This window comes from Oncorhynchus keta, unplaced genomic scaffold (assembly GCF_023373465.1).
Source record: "Oncorhynchus keta strain PuntledgeMale-10-30-2019 unplaced genomic scaffold, Oket_V2 Un_contig_3330_pilon_pilon, whole genome shotgun sequence".
In the NCBI taxonomy this organism is placed as follows: Eukaryota; Metazoa; Chordata; class Actinopteri; order Salmoniformes; family Salmonidae; genus Oncorhynchus; species Oncorhynchus keta.
Window position 1 is genome coordinate 374,344 of NW_026287199.1, and position 25,436 is coordinate 399,779.

The window sequence follows — 25,436 nt, forward strand, 5'->3', positions numbered from 1 at the left end:
TCAGACAGAGGGTGGGAGGGTGTTAGCCCACTGAGCTACAGCCTAGTAATTAGTTTGGGCAGCTAATTCAAGTCTACAGTCAGGCAGAGGGTGGGAGGGTGTGTGTTTTTATGTCACAGACTGGGTTCCAAGGTCAAACTCTGGTGATCTGCACAACAGAAGACTGTTAGCCCGCTGAGCTAATGCAAGTCTTCAGGTGTCAGGTAATGTTAAACAGTCAGACAGAGGGTGGGAGGGTGTGTGTGTTTATGTCACAGACAGGTAATGTTAAACAGTCAGACAGAGGGTGGGAGGGTGTGTGTGTTTATGTCACAGACAGGTAATGTTAAACAGTCAGACAGAGGGTGGGAGGGTGTGTGTGTTTATGTCACAGACAGGTAATGTTAAACAGTCAGACAGAGGGTGGGAGGGTGTGTGTGTTTATGTCACAGACAGGTAATGTTAAACAGTCAGACAGAGGGTGTGTGTGTTTATGTCACAGACAGGTAATGTTAAACAGTCAGACAGAGGGTGTGTGTGTTTATGTCACAGACAGGTAATGTTAAACAGTCAGACAGAGGGTGGGAGGGTGTGTGTGTTTATGTCACAGACAGGTAATGTTAAACAGTCAGACAGAGGGTGTGTGTGTTTATGTCACAGACAGGTAATGTTAAACAGTCAGACAGAGGGTGTGTGTGTTTATGTCACAGACAGGTAATGTTAAACAGTCAGACAGAGGGTGTGTGTGTTTATGTCACAGACAGGTAATGTTAAACAGTCAGACAGAGGGTGTGTGTGTTTATGTCACAGACAGGTAATGTTAAACAGTCAGACAGAGGGTGTGTGTGTTTATGTCACAGACAGGTAATGTTAAACAGTCAGACAGAGGGTGTGTGTGTTTATGTCACAGACAGGTAATGTTAAACAGTCAGACAGAGGGTGTGTGTGTTTATGTCACAGACAGGTAATGTTAAACAGTCAGACAGAGGTAATGTAAACAGTCAGACAGAGGGTGTGTGTGTTTATGTCACAGACAGGTAATGTTAAACAGTCAGACAGAGGGTGTGTGTGTTTATGTCACAGACAGGTAATGTTAAACAGTCAGACAGAGGGTGTGTGTGTTTATGTCACAGACAGGTAATGTTAAACAGTCAGACAGAGGGTGTGTGTGTTTATGTCACAGACAGGTAATGTTAAACAGTCAGACAGAGGGTGTGTGTGTTTATGTCACAGACAGGTAATGTTAAACAGTCAGACAGAGGGTGTGTGTGTTTATGTCACAGACAGGTAATGTTAAACAGTCAGACAGAGGGTGTGTGTGTTTATGTCACAGACAGGTAATGTTAAACAGTCAGACAGAGGGTGTGTGTGTTTATGTCACAGACAGGTAATGTTAAACAGTCAGACAGAGGGTGTGTGTGTTTATGTCACAGACAGGTAATGTTAAACAGTCAGACAGAGGGTGTGTGTGTTTATGTCACAGACAGGTAATGTTAAACAGTCAGACAGAGGGTGTGTGTGTTTATGTCACAGACAGGTAATGTTAAACAGTCAGACAGAGGGTGTGTGTGTTTATGTCACAGACAGGTAATGTTAAACAGTCAGACAGAGGGTGTGTGTGTTTATGTCACAGACAGGTAATGTTAAACAGTCAGACAGAGGGTGTGTGTGTTTATGTCACAGACAGGTAATGTTAAACAGTCAGACAGAGGGTGTGTGTGTTTATGTCACAGACAGGTAATGTTAAACAGTCAGACAGAGGGTGGGAGGGTGTGTGTGTTTATGTCACAGACAGGTAATGTTAAACAGTCAGACAGAGGGTGTGTGTGTTTATGTCACAGACAGGTAATGTTAAACACATATTATTCATGTTATTGTTGTTATTATTATTATTACTATTATTTATTATTCTTGTTATGGTTATTATTGTAGTTTGTATTATTATTATAGTTGTATTATTATTGTTATTATTATTGGTAGTATAATTATTATTATAGTTGTATTATTATTGTTATTATTATTGGTAGTATAATTATTATTATAGTTGTATTATTATTGTTATTATTATTGGTAGTATAATTATTATTATAGTTGTATTATTATTGTTATTATTATTGGTAGTATAATTATTAGTTATTAGTATTATTATTATAGTTTTATTATTATTGTTATTATTATTGGTAGTATAATTATTATCAAAGTTGTATTATTATTGTTATTATTATTATTAGAGTTTTATTATTATTGTTATTATTATTAGTATAGTTTTATTATTATTGTTATTATTATTAGTATATTTACTATTAGTTATTAGTATTATTATTGTTATTAATATTATTATAGTTTTATTATTATAGTTTTATTATTATTGTTATTAATATTATTATAGTTTTATTATAGTTTTATTATTATTGTTATTAATATCATTATAGTTTTATTATTATCGTTATTAGTATTATTATAGTTTTATTATTATAGTTTTATTATTATTGTTATTAATATCATTATAGTTTTATTATTATTGTTATTAGTATTATTATAGTTTTATTATTATTGTTATTAGTATTATTATAGTTTTATTATTATTGTTATTAGTATTATTATAGTTTTAATATTATTGTTATTAGTATTATTATAGTTTTATTATTATTGTTATTAATATTATTATAGTTGTATTATTATTGTTATTAGTATTATTATAGTTTTATTATTATTGTTATTAATATCATTATAGTTTTATTATTATTGTTATTAATATCATTATAGTTTTATTATTATTGTTATTAATATTATTATAGTTGTATTATTATTGTTATTAATATCATTATAGTTTTATTATTATTGTTATTAATATTATTATAGTTTTATTATTATTGTTATTAATATTATTATAGTTTTATTATTATAGTTGTATTATTATTGTTATTAATATTATTATAGTTTTATTATTATGGTTATTATATATTATATTATTATAGTTTTATTATTATAGTTTTATTATTATAGTTTTATTATTATTGCTATTAATATCATTATAGTTTTATTGTTATTAATATTATTATAGTTTTATTATTATGGTTATTAGTATCATTATAGTTTTATTATTATATTTATAGTTTTATTATTATGGTTATTAGTATTATTATAGTTTTATTATTATTGTTATTAATATTATAGTTTTATTATTATAGTTTTATTATTATTGTTATTAGTATTATTATAGTTGTATTATTATTGCTATTAATATTATTATAGTTGTATTATTGGTGTTATTAATATCAATATAGTTTTATTATTATTGTTATTAATATTATTATAGTTTTATTATAGTTTTATTATTATTGTTATTAATATCATTATAGTTGTATTATTATTGTTATTAATATTATTATAGTTTTATTATTATGGTTATTAATATCATTATAGTTTTATTATTATAGTTTTATTATTATTGCTATTAATATCATTATAGTTGTATTATTATAGTTTTATTATTATTGCTATTAATATTATTAGAGTTGTATTATTATGGTTATTAATATCATTATAGTTTTATTATTATTGTTATTAATATTATTATAGTTGTATTATTATTGTTATTAATATTATTATAGTTTTATTATTGTTGTTATTAATATCATTATAGTTGTATTATTATAGTTTTATTATTATTGCTATTAATATCATTATAGTTTTATTATTATAGTTGTATTATTATTGCTATTAATATTATTATTGCTATTAATATTATTAGTGTTATTAATATTATTATAGTATTATTGTTATTAATATTATTATAGGTTTATTATTATTGTTATTAACATTATTATAGGTTTATTATTATTGTTATTAATATTATTATAGGTTTATTATTATTGGTATTAATATTATTATAGTTTTATTATTATTGTTATTAATATTATTATAGGTTTATTATTATTGTTATTAACATTATTATAGGTTTATTATTATTGTTATTAATATTATTATAGGTTTATTATTATTGGTATTAATATCATTATCGTTTTATTATTATTGTTATTAATATCATTATAGTTTTATTATTATTGTTATTAATATTATTATAGTTTTATTATTATTGTTATTAATATTATTGTAGTTTTATTATTATTGTTATTAATATAATTATAGTTATATTATTATTGTTATTAATATTATTATAGTTTTATTATTATTGTTATTAATATTATTATTGTTATTAGTATTATTATAGTTTTATTATTATGGTTAATATTGTTATTATTACTGTTATTATTATTATTAGTGTTTTATTGTTATTATTATTATGGTTAATATTGTTATTATTACTGCTATTAATATTATGGTTAATATTGTTATTTATATCACTATCATCATTATTATTGCTATTATTGTTATTATTACTATTATATTACCTTGAAGGCAGACAGTGAGTCGATCTTGGAGTCATTGAGCCTGATGGCCTGGAAGGTTCCACTGTGACTGTACTGTACCACCCCCACTCTGGTACCTGGGGGGTATTAGTATGGTTGAATGAGCAAGAACTCAGTATTCAACAATCTTTAGTTACCTGGGCATTAGAATCTGTAATGTGTTGTACCTGTCTCTGAGTTGGGGTCCTTGGCCATGGATCCCAGTCTGTTGATGGTGTTGATCACAAAGTTCTTCTCCAGAGTAAAATTGGTCAGACCCACTGACTCTGAGCTGTCAATCACAAACACGATGTCCAGCGCCCCACACCGCTTCTCACAGTCTACACGGACAACACAGTACAGGGTTACATGAGTTAACTGTCTGTCTGTCTGTCTGTCTGTCTGTCTGTCTGTCTGTCTGTCTGTCTGTCTGTCTGTCTGTCTGTCTGTCTGTCTGTCTGTGTCTTGAACTGCATTGTTGGTTAAGGGCTTGTAGTAACCATTTCACAGTAAGGTCTACACCTGTTGTATTCGGCGCATGTGACAAATATAATTTACTCACCACAGCAGCCGCAGGTCTCTCTGATGTAGTTCATGACATCACATTCCTACAATGAAAACATCACACCACATTACCTTTCTCTGACCTCTTGACTCCAGGTTGGAGTGATGGAGAGATAAAGGAATCATAGAGGGATGATCATAGAGGGATAGAGGGATGATCAAAGATGGATGATATAGAGGGATAGAGGGATGATCATAGAGGGACTATCAAAGAGGAATGATCTTAGAGGGATGATCTTAGAGGGATAGAGGGAGGATCAAAGATGGATGATATAGAGGGATAGAGGGATGATCATAGAGGGACTATCAAAGAGGAATGATCTTAGAGGGATGATCTTAGAGGGATAGAGGGAGGATCAAAGATGGATGATATAGAGGGATGATCAAAGAGGGTTAGAGGAATGATCAAGGAGGGATGATCAAAGAGGGATGACCAAAGAGGGTTAGAGGGATGATCAAGGAGGGATGATCAAAGAGGGATGGAGGGATGATCAAAGAGGGATGATCAAGGAGGGATGATCAAGGAGGGATGATCAAGGAGGGATAGAGGGATGATCATAGAGGGATAGAGGGATGATCAAAGAGGGATGATCAAAGAGGGATAGAGGGATGATCAAAGAGGGATGATCAAAGAGGGATAGAGGGATGATCAAAGAGGGATGATCATAGAGGGATAGAGGGATGATCAAAGAGGGATGATCAAAGAGGGATAGAGGGATGATCAAAGAGGGATAGAGGGATGATCAAAGAGGGATGGATGGATGATCAAATATGGATGATCAAATAGGGATGATAAAGAGGGATAGAGGTTCTTACTGTGAGGCCGGGGTCTCCCTCGGGACCTGGATCTCCCTGTAGAGAGAAAAGAGATGCTTTCATACACAGATTATAACACTCACTCAGACACTCACTCACCCACCTACTCACTCACTCACTCACTCACTCACTCACTCACTCACTCACTCACTCACTCACTCACTCACTCACTCACTCACTCACTCACTCACTCACACTCACACTCACACACTCACTCACTCACTCACTCACTCACTCACACTCACTCACTCACTCACTCACTCACTCACTCACTCACCACACTCACACTCACTCACTCACACACCCACCCACCCACCCACTCAAACCCACCCACCCACCCACCCACCCACCCACCCACCCACACACCCACCCACCACCACCCACCACCACCACCACCACCACCACCACCCACCACTCACTCACCACCACCACCACCACTCACTCACTCACTCACACACTCACTCACACCCACCCACCCACTCACCCACCCACCCAAGGTGTGAAGGTACTGTAGGTATGTGTGTGGCTACGTACATCTCGTCCACCCACTCCTCTTGGTCCTCTGAATCCAGGTTCTCCCTGAGGCCCTGGTTCTCCCTCTTCTCCAGAGGTTCCCTTTCCCCCTGGTCCTCCCTTGGGGCCACAGTCTCCTCTGCCTCCTCTGGGCCCTGGGCCGCCCTTCTCCCCGCGATCTCCCTGCAAATACACACAGGTCAGAGGTCAGACTGTGTGTCAGGGAAGGCGTTACTCTGCTAATGTGTGTGTGTTTACCGTTGGTCCTCTTGGTCCTGGGTAACTGAAGCCAGCTCTTCCAACGTCCCCCTACAGCAGCACAGAGATCAATCAATCAGCACAGAGATCAATCAATCAGTACACATATCAATCAATCAGCACAGAGATCAATCAATCAGTACACATATCAATCAATCAGCACAGAGATCAATCAATCAGTACACATATCAATCAATCAGCACACATATCAATCAATCAGCACACATATCAATCAATCAGCACAGAGATCAATCAATCAGCACAGAGATCAATCAATCAGCACAGAGATCAATCAATCAAGCACACATATCAATCAATCAGTACAGAGATCAATCAATCAGTACACATATCAATCAATCAGCACAGAGATCAATCAATCAGTACACATATCAATCAATCAGCACAGAGATCAATCAATCAGTACACATATCAATCAATCAGCACAGAGATCAATCAATCAGCACACATATCAATCAATCAGCACAGAGATCAATCAATCAGTACACATATCAATCAATCAGTACAGAGATCAATCAATCAGCACAGAGATCAATCAATCAGCACAGAGATGACATAATCCATTACAACACAGTAGTCAGCCACGTATGAAGTCAACAGCTATACCAGAGTTACACAAAAAACTACAAGATAGTGAAGGGTGAAGCTAAAACTTCTCTGCTGTTTTGGTCCCACTACTATCATGTTGCTGCACAGAGAACCCGTACACACGTACGTTGAGAGTGCCACTTCTCGCATCATACTCATCGCTGCAGTTCATCCTATCGTAGCAACAGCATCGCTGAGTCTCAGATTAACCAGACCAACACTCAAATACCCAATGATGATAGCCACACACCTTTAGTCCTGGAAGGCCGGGGTCTCCTCTGGGTCCAGCATCACCAGGGTCGCCACGGGTACCCTGTTACACAGAATGTGGTTACCATAGCAATATCACCATGGTTACTGTACATGGCCACCTTAACACCATAACGTAGTAACATGACCGTGTAACCAACATGTACACGCACGCACGCACGCACGCACACACACACACACACACACACACAGAAACCCAACAACTGAAGAATCCCCCTCCACACAGACATTGTGATGAAGATCTGTGACCTACGTTCTTCCCTGCCACTCCTGAAGTACCGGGGAGCCCGCGTGGCCCCGGGAGTCCGTTGTCCCCCTTGGTTCCTTTGTTTCCTACTTCACCTGGCAGTCCTCTCAGCCCCTCAGGTCCTGCCTCGCCCTGAAACACACAAACACACACACATACAACAAAATACCAGGGGGTAGGGTGTGTGTGTGTGTGTGTGTGTGTGTGTGTGTGTGTGTGTGTGTGTGTGTGTGTGTGTGCCATACCTTGTCTCCTTTAACCCCGTCTGTTCCCGGGGTCCCCATTGGTCCAAAGTCTCCTCTTCTCCCCTACAACACAGCAGTACAACAACCCTTAGACAACATCACATTAGACCCCAACCAGTCTGTAATACCTACATGTTTCAAGCAGATCACCATAGTCCCTGTACCCAAGAACACCAAAGTAACCTGTCAAAATGACTACAGACCCGTAGCACTCACGTCTGTAGCCATGAAGTGCTTCGAAAGGCTGGTTATGACTCACATCAACACCATTATCCAAAACAATCTGGACGCACTCTAATTTGCATACCGCCCCAACAGATCCACAGATGACACAATCTCTATTGCACTCCACACTGCCCTTTCCCACCTGGACAAAAGGAACACCTATGTGAGAATGCTGTTCATTGACTACAGCTTAGCGTTCAACCCCATATTCCCCTCAAAGCTCCTCACTAAGCAAAGGACCCTGGGACTAAACACCTCCCTCTGCAACTGGATCCTGGACTTCCTGATTGGCCGACCCCAGGTGGTGAGGGTAGGTAACAACACATCCGCCACGCTGATCCTCAACACTGGGGCCCCTCAGGGGTGTGTGCTTAGTCCCCTCCTGTACTCCCTGTTCACCCACGACTGCGTGGCCAGGCACGCCTCCAACACCATCCTTAGGTTTGCTGACGACATGACGATGGTAGGCCTGATCACCAACGACGATGGTAGGCCTGATCACCAACGACGATGGTAGGCCTGATCACCAACGACGATGAGACAGCTTATAGGGAGGTCGTCAGTAGGGTTGTGGCCGTCACAAAATTTTGTCAGCCAGTGATTGTCAAGCAAATAACTGTCGGCCTCACAGTAATTGACGGTTGATTAAGATAAACACATTTAGCATCTCCTGGCTTCCACACAGCCTACAAGACACTGATGCAGACCTTTGGTACATCCACATTTAACAAATCTATTTAATATAGTCTACACCATCACAATAAATCCATGTAATATAGTCTACACCATCATAATAAATCCATGTAATATAGTCTACACCATCACAATAAATCCATGTGATATAGTCTACCTACACCATCACAATAAATCCATGTAATATAGTCTACACCATCACAATAAATACATGTAATATAGTCTACACCATCATAATGAATCCATGTAATATAGTCTACACCATCATAATAAATCCATGTAATATAGTCTACACCATCATAATAAATCCATGTAATATAGTCTACACCATCACAATAAATCCATGTAATATAGTCTACACCATCACAATAAATCCATGTAATATAGTCTACCTACACCATCACAATAAATCCATGTAATATAGTCTACCTACACCATCACAATAAATCCATGTAATATAGTCTACACCATCACAATAAATCCATGTAATATAGTCTACACTATCACAATAAATCCATGTAATATAGTCTACCTACACCATCATAATAAATCCATGTAATATAGTCTACACCATCACAATAAATACATGTAATATAGTCTACACCATCACAATAAATCCATGTAATATAGTCTACACCATCACAATAAATCCATGTAATATAGTCTACACCATCACAATAAATCCATGTAATATAGTCTACACCATCACAATAAATCCATGTAATATAGTCTACCTACACCATCACAATAAATCCATGTAATATAGTCTACACCATCACAATAAATCCATGTAATATAGTCTACACCATCACAATAAATCCATGTAATATAGTCAATAAACCTACACCATCACAATAAATCCATGTAATATAGTCTACCTACACCATCACAATAAATCCATGTAATATAGTCTACACCATCACAATAAATCCATGTAATATAGTCTACACCATCACAATAAATCCATGTCATATAGTCTACACCATCACAATAAATCCATGTATTATAGTCTACCTACACCATCATAATAAATCCATGTAATATAGTCTACACCATCACAATAAATCCATGTAATATAGTCTACCTACACCATCACAATAAATCCATGTAATATAGTCTACACCATCACAATAAATCCATGTAATATAGTCTACACCATCACAATAAATCCATGTAATATAGTCTACCTACACCATCACAATAAATCCATGTAATATAGTCTACCTACACCATCACAATAAATCCATGTAGTATAGTCTACCTACAGCATCATAATAAATCCATGTAATATAGTCTACCAACACCATCACAATAAATCCATGTAATATAGTCTACACCATCACAATAAATCCATGTATTATAGTCTACACCATCACAATAAATCCATGTAATATAGTCTACACCATCATAATAAATCCATGTAATATAGTCTACCTACACCATCACAATAAATCCATGTAATATAGTCTACACCATCACAATAAATCCATGTAATATAGTCTACACCATCACAATAAATCCATGTAATATAGTCTACCTACACCATCACAATAAATCCATGTAATATAGTCTACACCATCACAATAAATCCATGTAATATAGTCTACACCATCACAATAAATCCATGTAATATAGTCTACACCATCACAATAAATCCATGTAATATAGTCTACACCATCACAATAAATCCATGTAATATAGTCTACCTACACCATCACAATAAATCCATGTAATATAGTCTACACCATCACAATAAATACATGTAATATAGTCTACACCATCACAATAAATCCATGTAATATAGTCTACACCATCACAATAAATCCATGTAATATAGTCTACCTACACCATCACAATAAATCCATGTAATATAGTCTACACCATCATAATAAATCCATGTAATATAGTCTACACCATCATAATAAATCCATGTAATATAGTCTACACCATCACAATAAATCCATGTAATATAGTCTACTACACCATCACAATAAATCCATGTAATATAGTCTACACCATCACAATAAATCCATGTAATATAGTCTACACCATCACAATAAATACATGTAATATAGTCTACACCATCACAATAAATCCATGTGATATAGTCTACACCATCACAATAAATACATGTAATATAGTCTACACCATCACAATAAATCCATGTAATATAGTCTACACCATCACAATAAATCCATGTAATATAGTCTACACCATCACAATAAATACATGTAATATAGTCTACACCATCACAATAAATAGATGTAATATAGTCTACACCATCACAATAAATCCATAGTCTACCTACACCATCACAATAAATCCATGTAATATAGTCTACACCATCACAATAAATCATGTAATATAGTCTACACCATCACAATAAATCCATGTAATATAGTCTACACCTTCACAATAAATCCATGTAATATAGTCTACCTACACCATCACAATAAATCCATGTAATATAGTCTACCTACACCATCACAATAAATCCATGTAATATATAGTCTACACCATCACAATAAATCCATGTAATATAGTCTACCTACACCATCACAATAAATCCATGTAATATAGTCTACACCATCACAATAAATCCATGTAATATAGTCTACACCATCACAATAAATCCATGTAATATAGTCTACCTACACCATCACAATAAATCCATGTAATATAGTCTACACCATCACAATAAATCCATGTAATATAGTCTACCTACACCATCACAATAAATCCATGTAATATAGTCTACACCATCATAATAAATCCATGTAATATAGTCTACACCATCACAATAAATCCATGTAATATAGTCTACACCATCACAATAAATCCATGTAATATAGTCTACACCATCACAATAAATCCATGTAATATAGTCTACACCATCACAATAAATCCATGTAATATAGTCTACCTATACCATCACAATAAATCCATGTAATATAGTCTACCTACACCATCACAATAAACCATGTAATATAGTCTACACCATCACCATAAATCCATGTAATATAGTCTACCTACACCATCACAATAAATCCATGTAATACAGTCTACACCATCACCATAAATCCATGTAATATAGTCTACCTACACCATCACAATAAATCCATGTAATATAGTCTACACCATCACAATAAATCCATGTAATATAGTCTACACCATCACAATAAATCCATGTAATATAGTCTACACCATCACAATAAATCCATGTAATATAGTCTACACCATCACAATAAATCCATGTAATATAGCCTACCTACACCATCACAATAAATCCATGTAATATAGTCTACACCATCACAATAAATCCATGTAATATAGTCTACACCATCACAATAAATACATGTAATATAGTCTACACCATCACAATAAATAGATGTAATATAGTCTACACCATCACAATAAATCCATAGTCTACCTACACCATCACAATAAATCCATGTAATATAGTCTACACCATCACAATAAATCATGTAATATAGTCTACACCATCACAATAAATCCATGTAATATAGTCTACACCTTCACAATAAATCCATGTAATATAGTCTACCTACACCATCACAATAAATCCATGTAATATAGTCTACCTACACCATCACAATAAATCCATGTAATATATAGTCTACACCATCACAATAAATCCATGTAATATAGTCTACCTACACCATCACAATAAATCCATGTAATATAGTCTACACCATCACCATAAATCCATGTAATATAGTCTACCTACACCATCACAATAAATCCATGTAATATAGTCTACACCATCACAATAAATCCATGTAATAGTCTACACCATCACAATAAATACATGTAATATAGTCTACCTACACCATCACAATAAATCCATGTAATATAGTCTACACCATCACAATAAATCCATGTAATATAGTCTACACCATCACAATAAATCCATGTAATATAGTCTACCTACACCATCACAATAAATCCATGTAATATAGTCTACACCATCACAATAAATCCATGTAATATAGTCTACCTACACCATCACAATAAATCCATGTAATATAGTCTACACCATCATAATAAATCCATGTAATATAGTCTACACCATCACAATAAATCCATGTAATATAGTCTACACCATCACAATAAATCCATGTAATATAGTCTACACCATCACAATAAATCCATGTAATATAGTCTACACCATCACAATAAATCCATGTAATATAGTCTACCTATACCATCACAATAAATCCATGTAATATAGTCTACCTACACCATCACAATAAACCATGTAATATAGTCTACACCATCACCATAAATCCATGTAATATAGTCTACCTACACCATCACAATAAATCCATGTAATACAGTCTACACCATCACCATAAATCCATGTAATATAGTCTACCTACACCATCACAATAAATCCATGTAATATAGTCTACACCATCACAATAAATCCATGTAATATAGTCTACACCATCACAATAAATCCATGTAATATAGTCTACACCATCACAATAAATCCATGTAATATAGTCTACACCATCACAATAAATCCATGTAATATAGCCTACCTACACCATCACAATAAATCCATGTAATATAGTCTACACCATCACCATAAATCCATGTAATATAGTCTACCTACACCATCACAATAAATCCATGTAATATAGTCTACACCATCACCATAAATCCATGTAATATAGTCTACCTACACCATCACAATAAATCCATGTAATATAGTTTACACCATCATAATAAATCCATGTAATATAGTCTACACCTTCACAATAAATCCATGTAATATAGTCTACACCATCACAATAAATCCATGTAATATAGTCTACACCTTCACAATAAATCCAAGTAATATAGTCTACCAACACCATCACAATAAATCCATGTAATATAGTCTACACCATCACAATAAATCCATGTAATATAGTCTACCTACACCATCACAATAAATCCATGTAATATAGCCTACCTACACCATCACAATAAATCCATGTAATATAGTCTACACCATCACAATAAATCCATGTAATATAGTCTACACCATCACAATAAATCCATGTAATATAGTCTACACCATCACAATAAATCCATGTAATATAGTCTACCTACACCATCACAATAAATCCATGTAATATAGTCTACCTACACATCACAATAAATCCATGTAATATAGTCTACCTACACCATCACAATAAATCCATGTAATATAGTCTACACCATCATAATAAATCCATGTAATATAGTCTACACCTTCACAATAAATCCATGTAATATAGTCTACACCATCACAATAAATCCATGTAATATAGTCTACACCTTCACAATAAATCCATGTAATATAGTCTACCAACACCATCACAATAAATCCATGTAATATAGTCTACACCATCACAATAAATCCATGTAATATAGTCTACACCATCATAATAAATCCATGTAATATAGTCTACACCATCACAATAAATCCATGTAATATAGTCTACCTACACCATCACAATAAATCCATGTAATATAGTCTACAGCATCACAATAAATCCATGTAATATAGTCTACACCATCACAATAAATCCATGTAATATAGTCTACCTACACCATCACAATAAATCCATGTAATATAGTCTACACCATCACAATAAATCCATGTAATATAGTCTACACCATCATAATAAATCCATGTAATATAGTCTACCTACACCATCATAATAAATCCATGTAATATAGTCTACCTACACCATCACAATAAATCCATGTAATATAGTCTACACCATCACAATAAATCCATAGTCTACCTACACCATCACAATAAATCCATGTAATATAGCCTACCTACACCATCACAATAAATCCATGTAATATAGTCTACACCATCACAATAAATCCATGTAATATAGTATACCTACACCATCATAATAAATCCATGTAATATAGTCTACCTACACCATCACAATAAATCCATGTAATATAGTCTACACCATCATAATAAATCCATGTAATATAGTCTACCTACACCATCATAATAAATCCATGTAATATAGCCTACCTACACCATCATAATAAATCCATGTAATATAGTCTACACCATCACAATAAATCCATGTAATAGTCTACACCATCACAATAAATCCATGTAATATAGCCTACCTACACCATCACAATAAATCCATGTAATATAGTCTACCAACACCATCACAATAAATCCATGTAATAGTCTACACCATCACAATAAATCCATGTAATATAGTCTACACCATCACAATAAATCCATGTAATATAGTCTACCTACACCATCACAATAAATCCATGTAATATAGCCTACCTACACCATCACAATAAATCCATGTAATATAGTCTACACCATCACAATAAATCCATGTAATATAGCCTACCTACACCATCACAATAAATCCATGTAATATAGTCTACACCATCACAATAAATCCATGTAGTATAGTCTACACCATCACAATAAATCCATGTAATATAGTCTACCTACACCATCACAATAAATCCATGTAATATAGTCTACCTACACCATCACAATAAATCCATGTAATATAGTCTACCTACACCATCACAATAAATCCATGTAATATAGTCTACACCATCACAATAAATCCATGTAATATAGTCTACCTACACCTTCACAATAAATCCATGTAATATAGTCTACACCATCACAATAAATCCATGTAATATAGTCTACACCTTCACAATAAATCCATGTAATATAGTCTACCAACACCATCACAATAAATCCATGTAATATAGTCTACACCATCACAATAAATCCATGTAATATAGTCTACACCATCATAATAAATCCATGTAATATAGTCTACCTACACCATCATAATAAATCCATGTAATATAGTCTACCTACACCATCACAATAAATCCATGTAATATAGTCTACCAACACCATCACAATAAATCCATGTAATATAGTATACACCATCACAATAAATCCATGTAATATAGTCTACACCATCACAATAAATCCATAGTCTACCTACACCATCACAATAAATCCATGTAATATAGCCTACCAACACCATCACAATAAATCCATGTAATATAGTCTACACCATCACAATAAATCCATGTAATATAGTATACCTACACCATCACAACAAATCCATGTAATATAGCCTACGTACACCATCACAATAAATCCATGTAATATAGTCTACACCATCACAATAAATCCATAGTCTACCTACACCATCACAATAAATCCATGTAATATAGCCTACCTACACCATCACAATAAATCCATGTAATATAGTCTACACCATCACAATAAATCCATGTAATATAGTATACCTACACCATCACAACAAATCCATGTAATATAGCCTACCTACACCATCACAATAAATCCATGTAATATAGTCTACACCATCACAATAAATCCATGTAATATAGTCTACAGCATCACAATAAATCCATGTAATATAGTCTACACCATCACAATAAATCCATGTAATATAGTCTACCTACACCATCACAATAAATCCATGTAATATAGTCTACACCATCACCATAAATCCATGTAATATAGTCTACCTACACCATCACAATAAATCCATGTAATATAGTCTACCTACATGAGGTGTGATACTAACCTTATAGGACTATGGACTAGACTACATGAGGTGTGATACTAACCTTATAGGACTATGGGCTAGACTACATGAGGTGTGATACTAACCTTATAGGACTATAGACTACATGAGGTGTGATACTAACCTTATAGGACTATGGACTAGACTACATGAGGTGTGATACTAACCTTATAGGACTATGGGCTAGACTACATGAGGTGTGATACTAACCTTAAGGTCTACTACACCTGTTGTATTCGGCATTTCACTGTGAGGTCTACTACACCTGTTGTATTCAGCATTTCACTGTGAGGTCTACTACACCTGTTGTATTCAGCATTTCACTGTAAGGTCTACTACACCTGTTGTATTCAGCATTTCACTGTGAGGTCTACTACACCTGTTGTATTCAGCATTTCACTGTGAGGTCTACTACACCTGTTGTATTCAGCATTTCACTGTAAGGTCTACTACACCTGTTGTATTCAGCATTTCACTGTGAGGTCTACTACACCTGTTGTATTCAGCATTTCACTGTAAGGTCTACTACACCTGTTGTATTCAGCATTTCACTGTGAGGTCTACTACACCTGTTGTATTCAGCATTTCACTGTAAGGTCTACTACACCTGTTGTATTCAGCATTTCACTGTGAGGTCTACTACACCTGTTGTATTCAGCGCATGTGACAAATACAATTTGATTTTGATTTGACCTCTCAGAAAACCATCAGACACAGAGCTAATCTCCGATGTATATATATCATTGTGTTTGACATTATGTAGTGCTTCAGAGGTTCTCACCAGTTCTCCATTGACACCCGGGCCTCCAGCGGTTCCCTAGAACACACACACACACACACACACACACACACACACACACACACACACACACACACACACACACACACACACACACACACACACACACACACACACACACACACACACACACACACACACACACACACACACACACACACACACACACAGGTAAGCCACAGTGCATTATACAGTGGGAAAACTTGAGTTATACAAATGTATTATTATATACAGTGCATTCAGAAAGTATTCAGACCCCTTCTATGTACCAGTCATACCATAGGAATACCATGAATACATACCATAGGAAACTTTATATACAGTGCATTCAGAAAGTATTCAGACCCCTTGACCTTTTCCACATTTTGTTACATTACAGCCTCATTCTATGTACAGTACCAGTCAAAAGTTTGGACACACCCATATATATATATATATATAGGACAAGTAAGAGTTATATATATATATATATATATAGGACAAGTAGAGTTATACATATGGCTTCTTGCAATTAACTTCTGGGCCACATCCTGACTGATGGCAGCCCATTCTTGCATAATCAATGCTTGGAGTTTGTCAGAATTTGTGGGTTTTTGTTTGTCCACCTGCCTCTTGAGGTTTGACCACAAGTTCTCAATGGGATTAAGGTCTCGGGAGTTTCCTGGCCATGGACCCAAAATTGTGATGTTTTGTTCCCCGAACCACTTAGTTATCACTTTTGCCTTATGGCAAGGTGCTCCATCATGCTGGAAAAGGCATTGTTCGTCACCAAACTGTTCCTGGATGGTTGGGAGAAGTTTCTCTCGGAGGATGTGTTGGTACCATTCTTTATTCATGGCTGTGTTCTTAGGCAGAATTGTGAGTGAGCCCACTCCCTCGGCTGAGAAGCAACCCCACACATGAATGGTCTCAGGATGCTCTACTGTTGGCATGACACAGGACTGATGGTAGCGCTCACCTTGTCTTCTCCGGACAAGCTTTTTTCCCAGATGCCCCAAACAATCGGAAAGCGGTTTCATCAGAGAAAATGACTTTACCCAGTCCTCAGCAGTCCAATCCCTGTACCTTTTGCAGAATATCAGTCTGTCCCTGATGTTTTTCCTGGAGAGAAGTGGCTTCTTTGCTGCCCACCAGGTCATCCTCCAAAAGTCTTCACCTCACTGTGCGTGCAGATGCACTCACACCTGCCTGCTGCCATTCCTGAGCAAGCTCTGTACTGGTGATGCCCCGATCCTGCAGATGAATCAACTTTAGGAGACGGTCCTGGCACTTGCTGGATTTTCTTGGGCGCCCTGAAGCCTTCTTCTCAACAATTGAACCGCTCTCCTTGAAGTTCTTGATGATCCAATAAATGGTTGATTTAGGTGCAATCTTACTGGCAGCAATATCCTTGCCTGTGAAGCCGTTTTTGTGCAAAGCTATGTTTCCTTGCAGGTAACCATGGTTGACAGAGGAAGAACAATGATTCCAAGCACCGCCTTTTCTTTTGAAGCTTCCAGTCTTTTATTCAAACTCAATCAGCATGACAGAGTGCTCTCCAGCCTTGTCCTCGTCAACACTCACACCTGTGTTAACGAGAGACTCACTGACGTGATGTCAGCTGGTCCTTTTGTGGCAGGGCTGATATGCAGTGGAAATTTTTGGGGGGATTCAGTTCATTTGCAAAGAGGGACTTTGAAATGAATGGCAATTCATCTGATCACTCTTCATAACATTCTGGAGTATATGCAAATTGCCATCATACAAACTGAGGCAGCAGACTTTGTGAAAATGTATATTTGTGTCATTCTCAAAACTTTCGGCCACGACTGAGTATATCACTTAAAAAATGTCCTTGTTTTTGAAAGAAAATGACATTTTTTTGTCCATTAAAATAACATCAAATTGATCAGAAATACAGTGTAACATTGTTAATGTGTTTTCCAATGGCACGTTGTGTTAGCTAATCCAAGTTTATCATTTTAAAAGGCTAATTGATCACTAGAAAACCCTTTTGCAATTATGTTAGCATAGCTGAAAACTGTTTTTCTGATTAAAGAAGACTAGTTGAGTATCTGGAGCATCAGCATTTGTGGCTTCGATTACTGGCTCAAAATGGCCAGAAACAAAGACCTTTCTTCTGAAATTCGTCAGTCTATTCTTGTTCTGAGAACTGAAGGCTATTCCATGCCACACAGCCAGGACAATCAAGGTGTGGATGGAGGACCACCAGATCAAGACCCTGTCATAGCCAGCCCAATCTCCAGACCTGAACCCCACTGAAAACCTCTGGAATGTGATCAAGAGGAAGATGGATGGTCACAAGCCATCAACCAAAGCTGAGCTGCTTGACTTTTTGTGCCAGGAGGCATAAAGTCACTCAACATCAATGTGAAAGACTGGTGGAGAACATGCCAAGACGCCTGAAAGCTGTGATTGATTCCACCAATATTTTTTTCTGAACTCCTCTTAAGTTAAAATATTAGTATTGTGTTGTTTAAAAATGAATAGGAACTTGTTCTCTTTGCATTATTTGAGGTCTGACAACACTGCATCTTTTTAGTTATGTTGACCAGCTATCATTCTCTGCGAATAAAACAAAAATGTTAATTTTATCCAAACACATACCTATAAATAGTAAAACCAAAGAAACTGATCATTTTGAAGTGGTCTCTTAATTTTTTCCAGAGCTGTATATATGGGACATGTAGAATTATACATATATATATAGGATAGGTAGAGTTATAAATATATATTATATATATATATATATATGACAGGTAAAGTTATACACACATATATATATATATATATATATATATATATATATATATATTGGACAGGTAGAGTGTGTGTAGAGTAGAGATTCTTACTGGCGTTCCTTTGTTTCCTGGGAAGCCAGGTGTGCCAGCACTCCCTCTCTCACCCTGAGGAGAAGGAAGACAACAACAGGGTTATTCACCCCTTAACCCATGACCTTTCACCCATGACCTAGAATTCTTTAAGCCTGACCTCTAGCCCATGACCTTGACCAGTGCCTTTTCTAGGCACTGGACATAAGTGGCTGCTTAGGGCCCAAAGTCCGCTTGAAAAGGAAGTCAGTCTGGGTCTCAGCTTCCTGTTGAGAGGTAGAATACACAAGAGAAGTAAAGGAAGACAGTCTGGGTCTCAGCTTCCTGTTGAGAGGTAGAATACACAAGAGAAGGACAGGAAGTCAGTCTGGGTCTCAGCTTCCTGTTGAGAGGTAGAATACACAAGAGAAGGAAAGGAAGTCAGTCAAGGTCTCAGCTTCCTGTTGAGAGGTAGAATACACAAGAGAAGGAAAGGAAGTCAGTCTGGGTCTCGGCTTCCTGTTGAGAGGTAGAATACACAAGAGAAGGAAAGGAAGTCAGTCTGGGTCTCGGCTTCCTGTTGAGAGGTAGAATACACAAGAGAAGGAAAGGAAGTCAGTCTGGGTCTCGGCTTCCTGTTGAGAGGTAGAATAGACAAGAGAAGGAAAGGAAGTCAGTCAAGGTCTCAGCTTCCTGTTGAGAGGTAGAATACACAAGAGAAGGAAAGGAAGTCAGTCTGGGTCTCGGCTTCCTGTTGAGAGGTAGAATACACAAGAGAAGGAAAGGAAGTCAGTCTGGGTCTCGGCTTCCTGTTGAGAGGTAGAATACACAAGAGAAGGAAAGGAAGTCAGTCTGGGTCTCAGCTTCCTGTTGAGAGGTAGAATACACAAGAGAAGTAAAGGAAGACAGTCTGGGTCTCAGCTTCCTGTTGAGAGGTAGAATACACAAGAGAAGGACAGGAAGTCAGTCTGGGTCTCAGCTTCCTGTTGAGAGGTAGAATACACAAGAGAAGGAAAGGAAGTCAGTCAAGGTCTCAGCTTCCTGTTGAGAGGTAGAATACACAAGAGAAGGAAAGGAAGTCAGTCTGGGTCTCGGCTTCCTGTTGAGAGGTAGAATACACAAGAGAAGGAAAGGAAGTCAGTCTGGGTCTCGGCTTCCTGTTGAGAGGTAGAATACACAAGAGAAGGAAAGGAAGTCAGTCTGGGTCTCGGCTTCCTGTTGAGAGGTAGAATACACAAGAGAAGGAAAGGAAGTCAGTCAAGGTCTCAGCTTCCTGTTGAGAGGTAGAATACACAAGAGAAGGAAAGGAAGTCAGTCTGGGTCTCAGCTTCCTGTTGAGAGGTAGAATACACAAGAGAAGGAAAGGAAGTCAGTCTGGGTCTCGGCTTCCTGTTGAGAGGTAGAATACACAAGAGAAGGAAAGGAAGTCAGTCTGGGTCTCGGCTTCCTGTTGAGAGGTAGAATACACAAGAGAAGGAAAGGAAGTCAGTCTGGGTCTCGGCTTCCTGTTGAGAGGTAGAATACACAAGAGAAGGAAAGGAAGTCAGTCTGGGTCTCGGCTTCCTGTTGAGAGGTAGAATACACAAGAGAAGGAAAGGAAGTCAGTCTGGGTCTCGGCTTCCTGTTGAGAGGTAGAATACACAAGAGAAGGAAAGGAAGTCAGTCTGGGTCTCGGCTTCCTGTTGAGAGGTAGAATACACAAGAGAAGGAAAGGAAGTCAGTCTGGGTCTCGGCTTCCTGTTGAGAGGTAGAATACACAAGAGAAGGAAAGGAAGTCAGTCTGGGTCTCGGCTTCCTGTTGAGAGGTAGAATACACAAGAGAAGGAAAGGAAGTCAGTCTGGGTCTCAGCTTCCTGTTGAGAGGTAGAATACACAAGAGAAGGAAAGGAAGTCAGTCTGGGTCTCGGCTTCCTGTTGAGAGGTAGAATACACAAGAGAAGGAAAGGAAGTCAGTCTGGGTCTCGGCTTCCTGTTGAGAGGTAGAATACACAAGAGAAGGAAAGGAAGTCAGTCTGGGTCTCGGCTTCCTGTTGAGAGGTAGAATACACAAGAGAAGGAAAGGAAGTCAGTCTGGGTCTCAGCTTCCTGTTGAGAGGTAGAATAGTAGCATACAGAAGGTGCCATTTTGAAACTTGGTTGTCCATCAGCAGATTTTATAATAATAATAATAATATATGCCATTTAGCATTTTCTATTGTTATATCTGTCACTGTCAGTCAATCATGTCAGATAACATGTTATAGATTGCTATGTAAATCAGTCTACCCAGCTATCTAAACCTTGTAGCAATCATGGCCAAATTATTAACCGGGCACAAGGCATGTGCCCAAGGGCCCTAACCTACATAGTCACTCTCATTCAGATATCATATTAACATGAGAAACGACATGGCAAAATGTGCAGAATAGCAGGAAATTAGCTTAAAAACGGCTAAATATTATCTCAAACGCATGTTAAAATGTGTAGAATTGCAGGACATTGACTTTAAAGATGCACATTTTTCTCTCAAAATGTCAATAAAATGTTTGGCTCGCGAGGAGGGGGTTTGCTCGCGAGGAGGGCCCTCCCATGCTCGCGAGGAGGGGGGCCCTCCCAACCAAATCTTACATAGGGCTCCCAAAAAGCTAGAAACGACATAGCCTTGAACACATTACCTCTAACCCTGACCTCTAACCTATAACCCTGACCTATTAACCATAACCCATGACCTCTAACCCTGACCTCTAACCCATGATCTCTAACCCATGACCTATAACCCATGACCTATAACCAATGACCTATTAACCATAACCCATGACCTCTAACCCTGACCTCTAACCCATGACCTATAACCCATGACCTATTAACCATAACCCATGACCTCTAACCCTGACCTCTAACCCATGACCTATTAACCATAACCCATGACCTCTAACCCATGATCTCTAACCCATGACCTATAACCCTGACCTATTAACCCTGACCCATGACCTCTAACCCATTAACCATAACCTCTAACCCATGACCTCTGACCCATGACCTATTAACCATAACCCTGACCTATAACCCATGACCTATAACCCATGACCTATTAGCCATAACCCATGACCTATAAACTTTAAACAATTACCTATAATTTTCCTATCAAGGTCCCTGACACAATGACCAGAGAAGAGCACAGAAGTCAGGTACACACAGTCTGAGGGTCAGGGGTCAAGAAGTGACTTCCTGTGTACCTTAGGTCCAGAGTCTCCCACCGGGCCGAGGGGGCCTGCTCTTCCTGAGCGACCGGGATCTCCCTGCCAACAGAAACACAGTGATTAGTGATTGTATGGTGATTTTACAGTGATTTTGTGGTGATTGTGTTGTGATTGTATAGAGATGGATTGATGATTACAGAAGTGTTTGTATAGTGATTATAGGGGGGTTGTATAGTGATTATAGGGGGGTTGTATAGTGATTATAGGGGGTTGTATAGTGATTATAGGGGGTTGTATAATGATTATAGGGGGGTTGTATAGTGATTATAGGGGGTTGTATAGTGATTATAGGGGGGTTGTATAGTGATTATAGGGGGTTGTATAGTGATTATAGGGGGGTTGTATAGTGATTATAGGGGGTTGTATAGTGATTATAGGGGGGTTGTATAGTGATTATAGAGGGGTTGTATAGTGATTATAGGGGGGTTGTATAGTGATTATAGGGGGGTTGTATAGTGATTATAGGGGGTTGTATAGTGATTATAGGGGGTTGTATAGTGATTATAGGGGGTTGTATAGTGATTATAGGGGGGTTGTATAGTGATTATAGGGGGTTGTATAGTGATTATAGGGGGGTGTATAGTGATTATAGGGGGGTTGTATAGTGATTATAGGGGGGTTGTATAGTGATTATAAGGGGGGTTGTATAGTGATTATAGGGGGGTTGTATAGTGATTATAGGGGGTTGTATAGTGATTATAGGGGGGGGTTGTATAGTGATTATAGGGGTACCTTCTCTCCATCTGTTCCAGGAAGACCACCGTCGCCCGCGTCTCCTGAGTGACCATCAGGACCCTGCCCGAGACACACACACACACACACACACACACGTAAATATATTACACACACACACTGAGGTCATACCCTGGGTCTCGTCAGGTTTCTCAGAACATACCCTGTCTCCTGGATCTAGTCAGGTTTCTCAGAACATACCCTGTCTCCTGGATCTAGTCAGGTTTCTCAGAATATACCATGTCTCCTTGGTCGAGTCAGGTTACTCAGAACATACCCTGTCTCCTGGATCTAGTCAGGTTTCTCAGAACATACCCTGTCTCCTGGATCTAGTCAGGTTTCTCAGAACATACCCTGTCTCATGGGTCTAGTCAGGTTTCTCAGAACATACCCTGTCTCCTGGGTCGAGTCAGGTTTCTCAGAACATACCCTGTCTCCTGGATCTAGTCAGGTTTCTCAGAACATACCCTGTCTCCTGGATCTAGTCAGGTTTCTCAGAACATACCCTGTCTCCTGGATCTAGTCAGGTTTCTCAGAACATACCCTGTCTCCTGGATCTAGTCAGGTTTCTCAGAACATACCCTGTCTCCTGGATCTAGTCAGGTTTCTCAGAACATACAATGTCTCCTGGATCTAGTCAGGTTTCTCAGAACATACCCTGTCTCCTGGATCTAGTCAGGTTTCTCAGAACATACCCTGTCTCCTGGATCTAGTCAGGTTTCTCAGAACATACCCTGTCTCCAGGATCTAGTCAGGTTTCTCAGAACATACCCTGTCTCCTGGATCTAGTCAGGTTTCTCAGAACATACCCTGTCTCCTGGATCTAGTCAGGTATCTCAGAACATACCCTGTCTCCTGGATCTAGTCAGGTTTCTCAGAACATACCCTGTCTCCTGGATCTCCTTTGCAGCCGGGAGCGCCGATGCGTCCGATCTTCCCCTTCTGTCCGTCTGTCCCGTTGCGTCCAGCGAGGCCGGCCACACCCTTCTTCCCCTCAGCTCCGATCTCCCCCTGAAAACACACAGCAATAATCCATAACCTTTCACCTTGACTACCTTCGGTCCAGTGGAGGCTGGTGAGGGGAGGACGGCTCATAATAATGGCTGGAACGGAGCGAATGGAATGGCATCAAACGCCTGGAAACCATGGAAACCATGTGTTTGATGTATATGCTACCACTCGAGCAATTCCGCTCCAGACATTACCACGAGCCCATCCTCCCAAATTAAGGTGCCACCAACCTCCTGTGCTTCAGTCACATGATGAGCAGGTCTTATAACCAATTATCAATAGATAATCAATGGATAATAAATGATGACCTCACCTTTTCACCTTTGATACCTATTTCACCCTATAGAAGGGCAAGAGAGAAAAGAACCAGTCAGACCTTC

General features: G+C 37.5%; 1 protein-coding gene and 2 long non-coding RNA genes across 10 annotated transcripts in view; 2 read left to right on the forward strand and 1 right to left on the reverse strand.

The window, feature by feature from the left end:
- The window catches only part of LOC118379649 (collagen alpha-2(VI) chain-like), a 62,610-nt gene that overhangs the window by 11,445 nt on the left and 25,729 nt on the right, over positions 1 to 25,436 (reverse strand). For all 7 annotated transcript variants that reach the window (XM_052508054.1, XM_052508053.1, XM_052508056.1 and 4 more), the window contains 15 exons: positions 25,370 to 25,396; positions 24,931 to 25,056; positions 24,046 to 24,108; positions 23,290 to 23,352; positions 20,117 to 20,170; positions 17,247 to 17,282; positions 7,911 to 7,973; positions 7,672 to 7,797; positions 7,399 to 7,461; positions 6,543 to 6,593; positions 6,306 to 6,467; positions 5,772 to 5,807; positions 4,954 to 4,999; positions 4,580 to 4,732; positions 4,395 to 4,489 (listed from right to left, as the gene is read on the reverse strand). In XM_052508054.1, the coding sequence (XP_052364014.1) occupies positions 4,395 to 4,489; positions 4,580 to 4,732; positions 4,954 to 4,999; positions 5,772 to 5,807; positions 6,306 to 6,467; positions 6,543 to 6,593; positions 7,399 to 7,461; positions 7,672 to 7,797; positions 7,911 to 7,973; positions 17,247 to 17,282; positions 20,117 to 20,170; positions 23,290 to 23,352; positions 24,046 to 24,108; positions 24,931 to 25,056; positions 25,370 to 25,396 (1,164 nt within the window). The remainder of the gene's footprint in view (positions 1 to 4,394; positions 4,490 to 4,579; positions 4,733 to 4,953; positions 5,000 to 5,771; positions 5,808 to 6,305; positions 6,468 to 6,542; positions 6,594 to 7,398; positions 7,462 to 7,671; positions 7,798 to 7,910; positions 7,974 to 17,246; positions 17,283 to 20,116; positions 20,171 to 23,289; positions 23,353 to 24,045; positions 24,109 to 24,930; positions 25,057 to 25,369; positions 25,397 to 25,436) is intronic.
- On the forward strand, positions 139 to 2,014 carry LOC127923891 (uncharacterized). Its single transcript, XR_008116049.1, has 3 exons — positions 139 to 535; positions 594 to 967; positions 1,749 to 2,014. It is a non-coding gene; the product is annotated as an uncharacterized LOC127923891 (long non-coding RNA).
- On the forward strand, positions 20,578 to 22,121 carry LOC127923892 (uncharacterized). 2 transcript variants are annotated; one of them, XR_008116050.1, is made up of 5 exons: positions 20,578 to 20,719; positions 20,778 to 20,893; positions 21,126 to 21,299; positions 21,416 to 21,879; positions 21,938 to 22,121. It is a non-coding gene; the product is annotated as an uncharacterized LOC127923892 (long non-coding RNA). The 2 variants fall into 2 exon arrangements; XR_008116051.1 differs by lacking the exon at positions 20,778 to 20,893.